This window comes from Acyrthosiphon pisum, chromosome X, assembly GCF_005508785.2.
Source record: "Acyrthosiphon pisum isolate AL4f chromosome X, pea_aphid_22Mar2018_4r6ur, whole genome shotgun sequence".
NCBI classification, from domain to species: domain Eukaryota; kingdom Metazoa; phylum Arthropoda; class Insecta; order Hemiptera; family Aphididae; genus Acyrthosiphon; species Acyrthosiphon pisum.
This window is the reverse complement of record NC_042493.1, coordinates 123255082-123269937: the sequence shown is the minus strand read 5'-3', so window position 1 is coordinate 123269937 and position 14856 is coordinate 123255082. Positions and strand designations below refer to the sequence as shown.

At 31.2% G+C, this 14856-nt stretch overlaps 1 protein-coding gene across 1 annotated transcript in view; it reads right to left on the bottom strand.

The window, feature by feature from the left end:
* Positions 1–11913, bottom strand: part of LOC100570077 (phospholipid transfer protein C2CD2L) — a gene marked incomplete at its 3' end in the record, with an annotated part of 128466 nt that extends 116553 nt beyond the window's left edge. Inside the window, 1 exon segment of the mRNA XM_003246762.4 lies at positions 10985–11913. Within this exon segment, the coding sequence (XP_003246810.2) occupies positions 10985–11623 (639 nt within the window).
* Between the last annotated feature and the right edge of the window lie 2943 nt (positions 11914–14856).

Below are 14856 nucleotides of genomic sequence, written 5' to 3'. Positions count from 1 at the left end.
TTGTTGCTATTAAAAAAAATTTAATTTAGTTACTATGACATATACGAACAGTAGGTTGAATTAAATTTTTTAAAAAAACATTACGTTTGAAAATTGTTTTGTGTGTATAAAATAAAAAAATTAACTTAACGAGTTTCAACTTTCAAGCACCCATGAGCACCCATGTACACACATTTTATCACTGATGTCACCTTTTTCTTTCATCCAAGGTAAGTTATATTTGATTTGGATTCCGCTGTTGTTACTTTCGCTATTTTAGTTTACGCTTTTTCTACTTCTTTATTACATTACTTCGCTATTTTGGACGAATATACCGTTGTTTTAATGGTCTACGCAATAATTGTAAACATTACATACTATATAACCATGGTGCTTACAACAAGAATAAAAAGCAGGGAGAATTTTTACAACTATGTCGTATGTTTTATACATTTTGCTATTCATCTTTGCGTACAACAGTTTTCTAAAAGTTTTCTTTCTACATAAATATTTCACTGAAAATGAAGTTTTATATGGTTACTCTTTTTACTGTGAATTTTATAGACAGTTACCTACCGAATTCAAAGTTGAATATTATACAATTTTTTTATTATCATGCATTCATGCTATGTAATTTAACTAGCAAATATTTATTAAAAAAACGAAAATGTTGTACTAACTCTGAGAAATTAGTTTATTTACAAAGAGTTATGTTTGTGGACTTCGCCATTTCCACAAATCCACCTCCGTAAACTAACGTTTTAAATAAATAATTTAAAAATCATACTACTCTGCATGTAAAAAAAAAAAAACAAACTGTTAGACTAACTTATTTGGAGGTTTTTTTACTGTAATAATATCATAACGTGATTCCATGATTAGAATTATTATTATTGTACCTACTGAAATTTGATTAATAATAATATTAATATTCCACATATTTAAATACTGAATTTCAAAATAATATACGCTTTGACTATTTGTCATCAAATTAACTTCTTTTCAACTGAGTAAGGGCCTGCAGTTGTACCATCTCCGATTAAAGTTAACTGGAGTTTAATTGGCCGAATTCGCCCTGTTAAATATCTGTTATCGGCTGATTGAGTGTAATCGAAGTTTAACCATAGACGGTACAGCTGGCCCTTAAGGTAATATTTTTCCAAATAAACCACCAACTTTAAGGTATCAATATATTGTCAAGCTATAAGTTAATAGATAACAATGGGGGGTGTTTTAAGTATGGATTAAAACCAAGTTTTTACAATTTTCGTATATAAATAAATTTAGGGTTCAGGACTTGACTTGTTGCACTAAAATTTATCGAAATAAGTAGTCAAAATTCTCAAAATATGCTTAAATATATGTACTATGTAGCAACATTTTTATATCATTTTCGAAAAATCATAAAACATATTGCAATTTAAGTAATAAAAACTAAAAAACAAGTAGGTATATAAACCTGATAAGTAAATAAATAAATAACAACTTAAGTTTTAAAAATACTGGCAAAGTGGCATACAATATCAGGTTAATAAATAAGTAATAACGAATAACGTACGTGATATGCGAACACCGTGATAAACGAATACGTATCTACTGATGTTCATTTCTTCGTACAATCTACAATCTAGATGTCAATTATAGTTTAAACACAGTTTTGTCACAAAGAGACTTATGAAATCTTACATATGCAAACATAGGGCCAACTGTAGCCAAGCTCCACCAACAATTTTAACAGACCTCCGCCCTTTTTACTTAAACATTTATTTAAAGTTTACTTAATTTTTTTAAGCTTATTCAATTTTATAATAGTATGGTATTAGGCTTCGGCCTCTCCAAATCTCAAAATTATCGCCTATTGTACATAACCAAACAAAATATTTTTTAAGATATTTTTCAATGTTATCCAAATATAATTTTTCCCGACAATTGTATGTACATTTAAGTTAAAAAATACACAAATATGCAGCAAATTCAAACTTTGTATTTAATTTCGCCATTTCATAAGACAAATTTATAACTTGCAAGCAGCCCCGAACCCTGTAAAAATATATTTATTAGGAGGGAAAATGTCAATGGTGGGGGGGTTAACACCCCAACCCCCTTGGATACGCCTCTGTTTACTAAACAGAACTAATTTACGTAATTTTTTCTTAATTTTGCCATCATGCTTGTCTAGTTTGATTGTCATTCAAAATATTATTATATGAACTATTTTCGAGCATTTATAACCCAATGCCTACTGCTTTGTTGTTGAAAAACATTGAATTCGAAGAACTTTACCGAACATTTTCTGACATTGGGGTATAGGAATTTTTTTGTTATAGAGAAAACGTTTAAAAGACCACACATGCAAATTCCACAAATTCCATACTACACAAAACAGATCACTTCGCTGGTGAACCACAAGTCCACATAATATGATATTTATTTCTCAGACATTCTTCCCTAGACTCGAAGAAAAACAATATTTATTTATCATTTACGAAATAATGAGTTTTGAACAACTTTTTGTGTACACTAAAATTATTTGTTTTTAATAAAAAAAATATACTTTCCTGTGCCTTATGGTTCCACCTAGTGATGTAAGCTTGAAAATGTTCAATTAAAATTTTTTTTTTTCATTGAAAATTTCTGAAAATTTTCAACTTTCTTTGAAAATTTTAATTTTAATGTATTTTAATTAATTTTTGAGGTTGTATGGTTGGTATCACGGTACCACAGCTTTTCATTTTGATGGTTATCAATGTTCTTCTAATATTAAAATATATATATAGATAAATAAATAGATTATAATATAAATAGAATATATTTAAGTTTGATATATTAATTTGTTAATTATAATATAAGCGTTTAATTTGTACTTGCATAGTAACATGATGTTAGTATGTTACCACTTACAACCAAGTACCAACTAACAAAAACTGTTTGATTTAAAATAGTTACCTACTTTGTGATCTATATATATTTTTTAAAATTGATATATATATTAATTTTTTATTTTCTAAGATAAGCGTTTAATTTGTACTTACATAGTAACAAGTTGTTACCACTTACTACCAAGTACTAACTAACAAAAGACTGTTAGAATTAAAATTGTTTCTATATTTTATTATTTTCAAATTTAAATATATTCAAATACTTTATAAAATGTCTGTTTCATTTTTATTTAAATTTTAACAAGTATAATGTCAGAGTCAAACAAAACACTTATAATAGAAAAAATTATAATTTGGTTAAAATCGTGGAAGTGACTCAGCCAATAAATCACATAAAAAATCAATAATTGTAATTTATAGCAAAACGATTATTTATACACTCAACATTTACACTGAAGTAAAAATACATTTTTAATAAAAGAAAAAAATGCACATTAATGGGTAAATAAAATAAAAATATAAATGGTAATAAAAGTACATAGTTTAAAATATAACTATGAATATATGAATAATAATATAATTACAAGTTATAAGTTATAACTATAACTATATAATATCAAAAGATTTATTTGATAAGAAATTAATATGATAAATTATAAAATTTTCAAAATTTTCACCAAAAAAAATTTTTTATGAAAATTTACATCACTAGTTCCACCTATAGCGTCCTGGATAGAGAAAGTTCCGATAGGCCTGTCCACACGTGTAATTTCTAGAAATCACTAAACATTGCAACTGACGCGTACGAGTGATAGCTATATACGAAGGTAATGGCAAAATTTTACTGATTCCGAAAAAAATTTCTCGAAAAAATACTCAAAATAACAAAACCATTAGTTGTTTTAATTCTTGCTATTCTGAAATATTTTCTATTTTTTTTTTTATAACGATTTCGTTGTGAGTAGCACATATCATAATATAAATGATATTATTGTATTATTATTATTCGTATATTCGAAAGTAAGTTATAACGATATTTATACAATATTATTATGATGTTATACAATTTCCATCATTATAAAATGATATGAAAACGTTATAAATATGTCATTATGTATATATATCATTAGTATAACTTAACGAACTAAAAAATGTATTATAATACCCAGCCTCGCTGGTAATAAATTACCATACACACATTTCGTTTGTCCACTAAGACCTCAGACGCACAGAACGATTGATCACAGTTTTAGTTCTCCGTCAGTCGCTTAAAAAATTCAGAGATGGACGGCATATACGCGTGTATTATTACCATTTTAACGTCCAGCTCAAGTGCATATTATTTATTTAAAATTAAATTTAAAAAAACGGTTCTCGCTAAACGACCGGCAGATTATCCCGTCCGGTAATCGGTAAGGCATAACACAAACACAGTTATTGCTAATTGGCGGCTGTACAAACACTTTAGGGCCGTATTATAATGTTATATCATTATGTGCACTGTCGTACACGATTAACGCGCAGCTGAGATTCGTCGTGAATATATTTAAATTTAATTCGAGATTATCGCCGCACGGCGTACGCAATTTATTAGTTTGGACCTCGGACAGTCTGTTGTTTATATAATATTATTATACACTGCCGCGCGCCAATATCAAACATAATATTATTATTATTATTATTATTATACGTTGAAATAATGTTATAAATTGTCATTATTATTATTATATGATGTTCACGCTGTTCAGCACGTCGGTTGTTCCAATCCCAAAATCACTGAAGGAAATCAATGTCTGCAGAACTAGGTCGCGGTACGCGTGTGGCCCGGTTTATGATCGAATGTGGAGGTCCGATAAAAATATATTGACAAGATAATATTACATAACTCGGTTGTATAATACTGCGCGGAGATAGGGGGGCTCTGGGCATTAACTATAAGCACCTAGTAAACAAGTCAAGACTAAGTGAAGAGTTTGCTTTTTGCGCCTGACTTTTAAACTCGACCAGATAATTATTTCATTTATTAATCGACTTAAAAACTATTTTGACTATCGATTTTACTAAATTAGAATTATATCTATTCAAGTCAAAACCATGTTTGACTATACTTGAAACTCGAAACAAATCATTTTTTGTGTAATCGAGGCTGTGTAAAATTATTTTAAATGAAAACAAATAGTAGTAAAAAAAATCACATCTATAGTGTGGAATAAGAAAGAATAGGCATTTTTAACAAAATGTGTATTTTTTATTAAAACAATTTGAAAGTTAAAGTACCTACAGTAACCATTATAATGTATTAGGCCATTAGTTCACATTATATTAACATATCGTGAGTTCACATAGTCGTAAGTCTAGCTCGAATTAAGTTTTATGTAGTTAAATTTCCTTAGAGAGGTTAATGGAATATTATTTTGGGCCCTGGGGGATGTACAAAGGGTTTTTATATATTTATGAAATTGCATTTAGTATTTAATTTACTGTTAAGTGTGTTAAGTCAAAAACATATAATAATATGTGTTCGTATGAACTTACTTGTTGAGTTGAATACCTATATTGTTCGTTAACTACCCACTCGTATTAACTTATAAGTTATAACATTATGCACGTTAACGTTAACTGTACTAAATCAAGTCAATTTTTTTTTATTAACAATAACTCGAAACTCTGAAGTGTGGAGAACCATGTAAATTAGAACTGTATAACTACATTATATCATTCATTATTAAAACTATATTATAGTTTTCCACTCTACATAAGCAATGCATAGTTCGCGTAAGCACAATATAATTATATTATAATACTATGTGACATCACCATATGAACATAATAATATTATATTTCGTACAAAGTTTTTACCTACCGTCGTTGAGTTGTATCGATAAAGTAGTTTGGCGGAAGCTTTAGAAACTCATAAAATAAAATACAAGTATTGAAATGTTATTAAGTTTTTTTCCGATCCATAATATAATATCGTGATGTGACTATTAAACTATTTAATACATAGAAAGTTCTAAAGAAAAAAAAACTGTATGTGTTTATAAAGGTATTTTTTTTTTAAAACACAATACGAAAAAACTTACCATTTGACAACTTATCATTTTACAATATAATCAATTTTAGTCTAAAACCGGATTACAAGTAGGTACCTGAATATTCGGAAGATTTTATTTGAATTTCGTGACGTGCTCAAGAGCATTGTTTCGTCATTCGACACAATGTTTATTTTATTTATACATTTATATTTAAAGCACCATCCGCGTGGGCAGAGACTACAGAACAATACACAATATACTAAATAATATTATAAAGAAATATAATTCAAAAGCATTTAGGAGACTATTAAACTTAAAGCTGTTATTGAAAAATAAATCAAAATCAATTAAATATTTATTATTTAAACGCAAAATGTTATCGATGTAATAAATATAAATATAAAGTACAATTACTAAATGTGGTCGAAAAATATGTGATTTTCGTGTCCAAACAGTGTCGATTGAGCAACCTTAAAACGGATAAAACTCAAAATGGTTTAGTCAGTTGATAGATCAATTTAATACTATAGATTACACAAAAATAAAAGATCGATAATTGCGGCTTATACCTCTACTACTCTAACGTGGTAAAATTATTGATTCATAATAGGTACATAAGTACAAAACAATAATATAGGTAATACATTTAGAGGGCATTTATATACGCTAAAAAACCGTTATAAAATATTATTATATTATTATTATATTTATGACTATTTGTAGCCTTAAAAGATATGCACGTATGACGTAAAAAAACCACATTTACGCAATGTAAGACGGTGCTCACATTACACTTGTGTGATACAGCACGACTGTATAAGTTGTTAATTTAGTTTAAAAAGTGAAGGATGATTGGTCCACATTGGCGATGGACATAATGGACGACTCGTGAGAGTGGTTCATTTTGTATAAGCCGAATAGGTCTTGGTCGATAGCGGAATTGGTTAAAGGGGGTAAGATGTTGAACAGCTCTTAGAAGTGGGTAGGTACTTGAAAACGGATTAAAGACAGGAGTGTGGGCGAGTGTTCGGGAGCGGAGATAATAATATTATGATATTATGTCGAACACAAAAATGAACGCTGCTCTTCAAAAATCGGTATTACAGGCGGGTGTGCCTGAAGTGTTTGGTTACACCCGAGACGAAATGAACCGACTTTACCCCTCGGAAACCATAGTGGTAATAAGAGTGTGTGAGGTGATCCCGGACAGAGAAAACAAAATAGGATTATCCGCACCAGTCGGAGACGACCGAAATGGCAAAATCTAATGCCAATCGAAACGCCAATCGATTAGAGGTAGGTAAGTATAGGTACACTACGATTACTTACATTAATAAACCGCCTCAAGGGGGCTGCAGCAGATGAAAAGTGACTTTTAGACCAATAAGCTTGACGAAACTTGAAGAATTTGGTTTGACAGATTTTAATTTTGAAAACGGATTTTATTAATAATAATAATAATAATAATAATTTTATTTATTGCTAGTAGTTGATAATTGTGTACAAAGCGTATGGTTAACATATGAATTTACTAGCTTTGCTCTACACTGAGGTAATACCTCTTGTCGTAGAGCAACAATACTAATCTAGATTAAATTTAAAATAAGAAATACAAATTCACAATTTGATATGATAATATATGTATAAGGAATACAATATAACTTATGCGAGTATAGTAAAATTAGTAACAATCGTGATTTTTAAAATAATCAAACATTGAATATATTATATGAGTTTTAATAATTAAGCTGTTTAATAAAATAGGTTTTTAAGTATAATACTTCTCATAAATAATAGATAATTAATAGTTTTGAATTATACAATACTTTTACAGATTATCATAAAACCAATTTTTTTGTTTATATTTAAATTCTAAGCACATTATACCAATGAATTTAGAACGAGACGACCTAATGCATTTGCATATAATATTTCTACTAAAATTTATCGTATGCTACACAATACATTTTATAACGATCAATTAATCGAAGTTTTTAGTGCATATTTTCATAGTTAATCGAAAACCAAGCACTTCGGTAAATATTTTTTCATGAATTAAGGTCAACAATCATATTATTATATTTTAATTAATCATGAGATCTGTATTAGCTGTATTGTTGCTTTATTTTTTATACACATAAAGGTACATAACAAATTTCATTAAATAAACTAATTAAAATAAAGAAAATGTTTAAAGAAAAAATGTTATTTTTTAACGTGCACCCATTTTTAGTGCAAATAATTTAACTAATGTACTCCCTTAGTAAATAAAATATTGATAAAATATTTCGAATAAAAATGTAATTTTTTAGAGTAATATTGGAGTGTATTTTTTTTTTTTTTAGTGTACTTATATTTTTTCTTGCTTCCTGGTTTCATGAGTATTGTGCCCGATATTATTATTTTTTACATATTTTCTGAGTTTTGGCTCAAATAATATTTACAATTTTAAGGTATGTGTATCACACCATTATTGTTGCCTGTTTAATAATAATGACAGACGACAATCATAATATTATAGGTTTAGGTATAACATTTCGTCATCTTACCAAATTTATTTTACGAATCGTTCCAAAAAATATTATTATGAAGATAGAATTGTATTCCCCTTGTCTTATGCTCATAAAATTAGATATCTGATATCAAAAAATAACACGGTTTTTCCAATTCACCTCTTAGATTTAAGTATCTCTGATTGACGATAGTAATATAATATAGTATTACTATTTTATTGTTCATAATATGTTATATTAAAACGTAACTATCATATTATTATACTACCGTCGACTGTTCAATAATGACAGATACAAAGCCGGTAACAAATTCAAATTTAGAAAAATGTATATCAAACAAGTTATTTTACCAATGGTACAGTATATTTTTAAAAAATAATTTGACAAAGACTTTTAAATAAAAATTTAAAAATAAATTGTTTAACATACCTATAGTATTAACGCTGACTGCTTAAGTGTTAAAGTGGCAAGGAAAATAAAGTTCCGTAATATATATAACATAAAATATGTACGACCATAATGTTTCCATTACTTATGTAAGTTATCACATTATTTAATTTCGATACAGATTGGTTTCATACACGATTAAAAACCTGTCGTACCTTCGTGGGTTTTCCGTATAGAAATTTTCTTAGGTTGCTCACCTTTCTGAACGAATTGTATTCTGCAAGTGCTCAACCCATTCGGGTAACCAAATTATAACATTATGTAGGGTGATATAAAATGTTAAGTAGGCAAAAAGCGACTATTCGTCAAAAAAGTACAACTCGTAAGAAAAACCTTTATTGGTCAAATCTATAATTCATCAAAAATACAGTTTCCTAAATTATTATAATAAACAATTTTATTGAACTTTCATCGCAGTGTCTATATCTATTTCACTTTACACCATTATTAAATATTTAAATACCTACACATCACAATAAATAATTATTAACTTGCACAGCCTTGCTAATAAGCAATACATTTAGCGTGTTAATTTTTTTTAATTTCAACACAGACGAAACTATTAGAAATCTGTTTTTCAGTTTTTTTTCTATAGATATTGGCTGAACGAGCAAAGAACAATATTACTACACGTACTCGCCTTAAAAAAACCTTTGGTAGTCGTTTCTAATTTATAATGTTATCGTTCTCGATAAAGTATATTGTCCTATAATATTACTATACACCGACGATAATATACCAAACTAATATAATCAAATACAGCTTCTTCAACGAATAGCGCTTTGCAAGTTCTCAGGCTATCCGGATTGGACATGATATGAAATGTTATAAAGGTTGAAATCGGGACAGTTATCTCATTCCTAAAACTCTTCTGAAAAAAAGCCAAAGCCGTAGTAGTAGAACGCAATGTAAACGTATTTTTGATTTTGGTATGGGATGAAATAATAATTATAACATATTATGTGCCTACCTAATATATAGTAACACTGTCGCATTTGTCTTTTGCTTTTTACCAGTCGATAGGTATGTCGTTACGATATTAAATCGTATAACTGTCAAGCAACATATTTAGTACGTAACACTTTTTAATTTCAACACAAGCGAAACGATTAAATATTTATTTTTCGGTTTCTTGAATAGATATTTGCTAAACAAACATAATATAACGAAATTATTACAGGTACTAGGTACCCAACCTTAAAAAAAAAAGCCACTTGTGTTATTTTCTTTTGAAGGCTACTCTGACGAAAACGTAAGGCGTTTCTAATTTCTAATATTATATTGTTCTCGATAAAGTGTTGTCCTATTCGATTTTTTTAAAACTATAATATCACTATTATACACCAACAGGTACTGTTTGAGCAGCTGGCTAATAATATTATCGAAGGCAGCTTTCTGAACGAATAGCACTTTGCGAGTTCTCCGGCTACGTTACGAAATATTATTAAGGTCAATGTTATCCGAAAGGCAGTCATCTCTTTCCAAAAAAACTTTTCTAAAAAAATGACTGACGCCAAAGCTATATAATAACTAAATAACGCGGTGTAAGCATATTTTTGATTTTGGTGTAAGATAAAATATGTACCTATAGTACTAACACTGTCCCATTTGCCTTTTGCCTTTTACCAGTCCTTAGGTATGTCGTTCCGATATTAAATCGTAACTATGTATTCAGCGTCATATTTAGTAACATTTTCTAATTTTAGCACAAACAACACGATTAAAAATGTGTTTTTCTGTTTTCTCTATAGACATTGTCTGAACGAGCATAATATAACAAGATTATTACAGGTACGAGGCCCCCAACCTTAAAAAAAGTACTTTTTTTATTTTCATTTTAAGGGCTACTCTGACGAAAACGTAAGGCCTTTCTAATACTGTACTGTTCTCAATAAAGTGTTCCTATTCGATCGTTTTTAAAACTATATAACATCACACCAACTCTAATAGTTACGAAATATTATTCAGGTCAACGCTATCGGAAAGACTACAGTTACCTCTTTCCTAAAAAAACTTTTCAAAAAAAAAAAAAAAAACCGACGCCAAATCTATAATATTATATGCGATGCGAACATAATAATTTTTGATTTCGGCGTAAATTTCGATTGTAAATAATTTGAAATGTACTCACTTCGGCGAACGACTTTTTGGTGTACTCGTTGAGGGCGGACGTCCACTCGCCGAGCAGATAATCGACGGCCGACGGTTCGCCGCCGCTGCCGGCCGTGGTCGCGGCCACGTCGTACAGCCACTTGAACACGTCGTTCGTCCAGCGGACGGCGTCCTGGTCGTTGCCGGTGGCCGCGGGCGGCGGCCGGCGCTGGTGCTGCGGGTGGTGGTGGTGCAGGTGGTGGGCCGCCTGCTGCTGTTCCGCGGAGAACGCCTTGCTGGCGGCCGCGGCGGCCGGCACGGCGGACAGGCCGGCCGCGACGCCGGCCACGGCCGCGGACGTGCGGCCCGTCTTGGAGCCCAGCCGCTTGCGGGCCACCGGCGGCGTTGGCGGCACGGCCGCCCGGTGGTGGTTCAGCTGGGCCGGCCTGCGGTCGCCCGCGGCGGCGCCGGCCGCGTCCGCTTCCGGGCCGGACGCCGCGGCCGACTTGCGGCCGGCGTACCGGGCGGCCCGGCCGTAGGCGAACTTGCCGACGGCCAGCGCGGCGAACCCGACCAGCGCCCAGCAGAACAGGTACATGATCAGCGTGTCCATCGTCTTGCTACCATCGCTTTCGAAACTGCATATGAGATCGTCGATGGTGTCGGCCAGGTCACCCATGTCGGGCCATGGCGTGCGGTCCTCGGTCGTAGGTGTTCCCCTGTTCCGGCGTGTCCGCGACGGTTACGGTTTATGTTATAATTTTTTTTTATCGATCGGTGCTAAAGAACAATAACGACAGCAGTAACGATAATGATACGTCGCGTTATCGCGTCGCCGTCGGCGTTTTTACTGCTGCAGCGCGCGGCGGTGTGGACCGTCGCGGCGGATCGTTTCGCATTCGACGGATCGTTCCGCGGCCGGCGGATCGCGCGCGTCTCCGCTGCGTCGTCGCGCTCCGGCGCGTTAAAAATAGATACGTGGGCCCGCTGCCGCCGCCGCCGCTGCGTCCGTCCGGTCTTGTGTTGGCTGCACCGTCACCGGCGGCGACGCGTCGGCCACCGCTCTGCAGACGGCGGCGGGCGGCGGTATAGGATTACAAATTATTTTTTCCCGTTCCTCCCGCGCGACCAGAAATAATTATGCCAACGCGAAGCCACCGACCGACATTATTATTATTATTATTATTATTATTACGCTCACGTCGCGGTGTCGCATGTATATGCGTTGTCATTGTAAAAATAAAAACCGGCCCGCGCGTGCGCGTCCGCCGCCACGGAGGTACCAGCTACCTCGACTCTAACCGCTGGTAGGTACCTACGCATGTACCGCGGTTAAAAATAAAGCCGGGCTCACGGCTGGTACACGACGTCTGTCGCGCGGGTATTGCGTCCAAATGTCGAGCTCGGTCCGTCTCCGGACGTTTCCTGGTCGCGTTGTTTATTAATCAATAATATTATCGCGATTCATGATAATATTGACGATAGAAAGCTTATCGATTTTTAAGGCCAACAAGTGGTGGATCCGATACCACGGATAACTATACCAACTAGATAAGGTACTCCTAAATAATTAACACTGTCATCAAGTGAAGCTCGGCTGTAGACGGCCGCCATTCCTCGGGGGAGGCAAAACATTTCATTCATCATAAAAAATGTTTTAATGTTTTTTAATGGTAAAATAAAAAAAGATGGGCAAGTGGATGTCACTCTGCTGTACAGTAGATTACAAGTGGGCCACTGTATAATGGATGGTATTAATTTTGAATTCAATGATATAATATCATTGTATAAGAAAAACGAATCTGTGCGGAGAGTCTAGGTATATGACATATTATATACTTATCTATGGTATTAAAAAAATAATGACCTTTAATAGGAAGGTAATAATAAATTCCAAATTAACCATATCACAATATCCATTAGGTACATATAACGCGTTATACATCAACAATAAATCGTGATACTATCATAGATATATAATAGTATACTTTAGAAGTTTCAAGTACACACGAATAATATTATACAATCACAACAAAATAACTAAAATAGTTATTCTAGGTTTTTTAATATGTAACTTCGTCCAAATTTGAACTTAAAATTACCATAAAAATAAACTGTGCTTTTGTATTTTTTAGATTTTTTGGTAACAGAATTAACTATTTACGTGGAATCTTGTTTTAAATTTTCAATCCTTAGATATAAAAGTTGAACATTTTATAAATTTTTAACTACAAAATAATTATTCAATTTTAAATTTGATAAATTTTGTCAAATTTCGATCTTTAAATGCTTATAAAAAAAAATTGTGCCTATGTATTTTTAATATTTTTCAACTGATATTGTAACAATATATTAGGAGCCTTGAATTAAATTTTTACACTTTTTGGCCCAACAGAAAAACTTTATTGATATTTATAGAAAAAAAAACTAAAAAAATTGAAAACTGAAAACAGCCCAAAAAAAGTCAAAATATTTCTAAAACTGTATGGGGTATAGTAAATGCTAATACAAACATTTAGTGAAATTTCCATGCATCTACAGTTATTCGTCTTTGAATTACAACAATATAAGGAAATTGCTACATGAGAAATCGAGTGAATATCCAATGTTGTAAAAATTTGAATTTCAAACGCTCATAAAAATTTAATTTGACTTTCTTATAGATATTTTTTGTTTGATAAAGGTAGATAATCTTATAAGGAATCTTGTATTACATTTTAAAATCTTAGATTTAAAAAGAAAAATTTTTATGAATTTCTAACTCGAAATAATTTGCAAATTTTCGCGATTTTTCCATATTTTGTCATTTTTTGAACTTTAAATACTTATAAAAAAAAACTGTGACTAACGATTTTTAATATTTTTCATCTGCCTTTGAAACAATATACTCAGTTTTCAATTTTTTTAGTTTTTTTTTCTATAAATATCAATAAAGTTTTATCTGTTGGTCCAAAAAATGTATAAATGTAATACAAAGCTCCTGATATATTGTTACAATAGCAGTTGAAAAATATTAAAAATATATAGGCACAATTTTTTTTTTATAAGCATTTAAAGATCGAATTTTGAAATAATTTATCAAATTTAAGATTCAATAATTATTTTGTAGTTAAAAATTTATAAAATGTTCAATTTTTGTATCTAAGAATTGAAAATTTAAAACAAGATTTCACGTAAGAAATTAGTTCTGTTACCAAAAAATCTAAAAAATACATTTACACAGTTTATTTTTATAGTCATTTAAGTACAAATTTGGACGGAATTACATATTAAAAACCTAGGATAACTATTTTAGTTATTTTGTTGTGATTGTATAATATTATTCGTGGGTACGTGAAACTTCTAAAGTATACTATTATATATCTATGATAGTACCACGGTTTTTTGTTGATGTATAACGCGTTATAAGTACCTAATAGATATTATGATATGATTAATTTGGAATTTATTATAGGTACCTATTATAGGTCAATTTTTTTTTAATACCATAGATAAGTATATATATGTCTAATACATAGACTGATATACCGTCTCCGCTCAGAATCGTTTTTCTTATACAGTGATATTATATCATTGAATTCAAATTTAATTCTATCCATTATACAGTGACCCACTTCTAACCTACTGTACAGCAGACCGACATCCACTTACCCACCTTTTTTGATTCTAAACTTAACATATTCACTTTGTCCGGGACTTGAGCTATACTCAAGTAATTACTAAGAGTACCTACTATCTACTGTATAGTTATTTAAAATGGTCGATCTTATAAACAAATTGTCAATACATATAATATAAATTAATAAATTATTATTATAAAATTATAAATTTTAATTTTAATAAATCCTTTAAGTTTTTCGATCTTATAAAAAATTTTCAATAATAAATTGTTAAAATATTATAATATATACA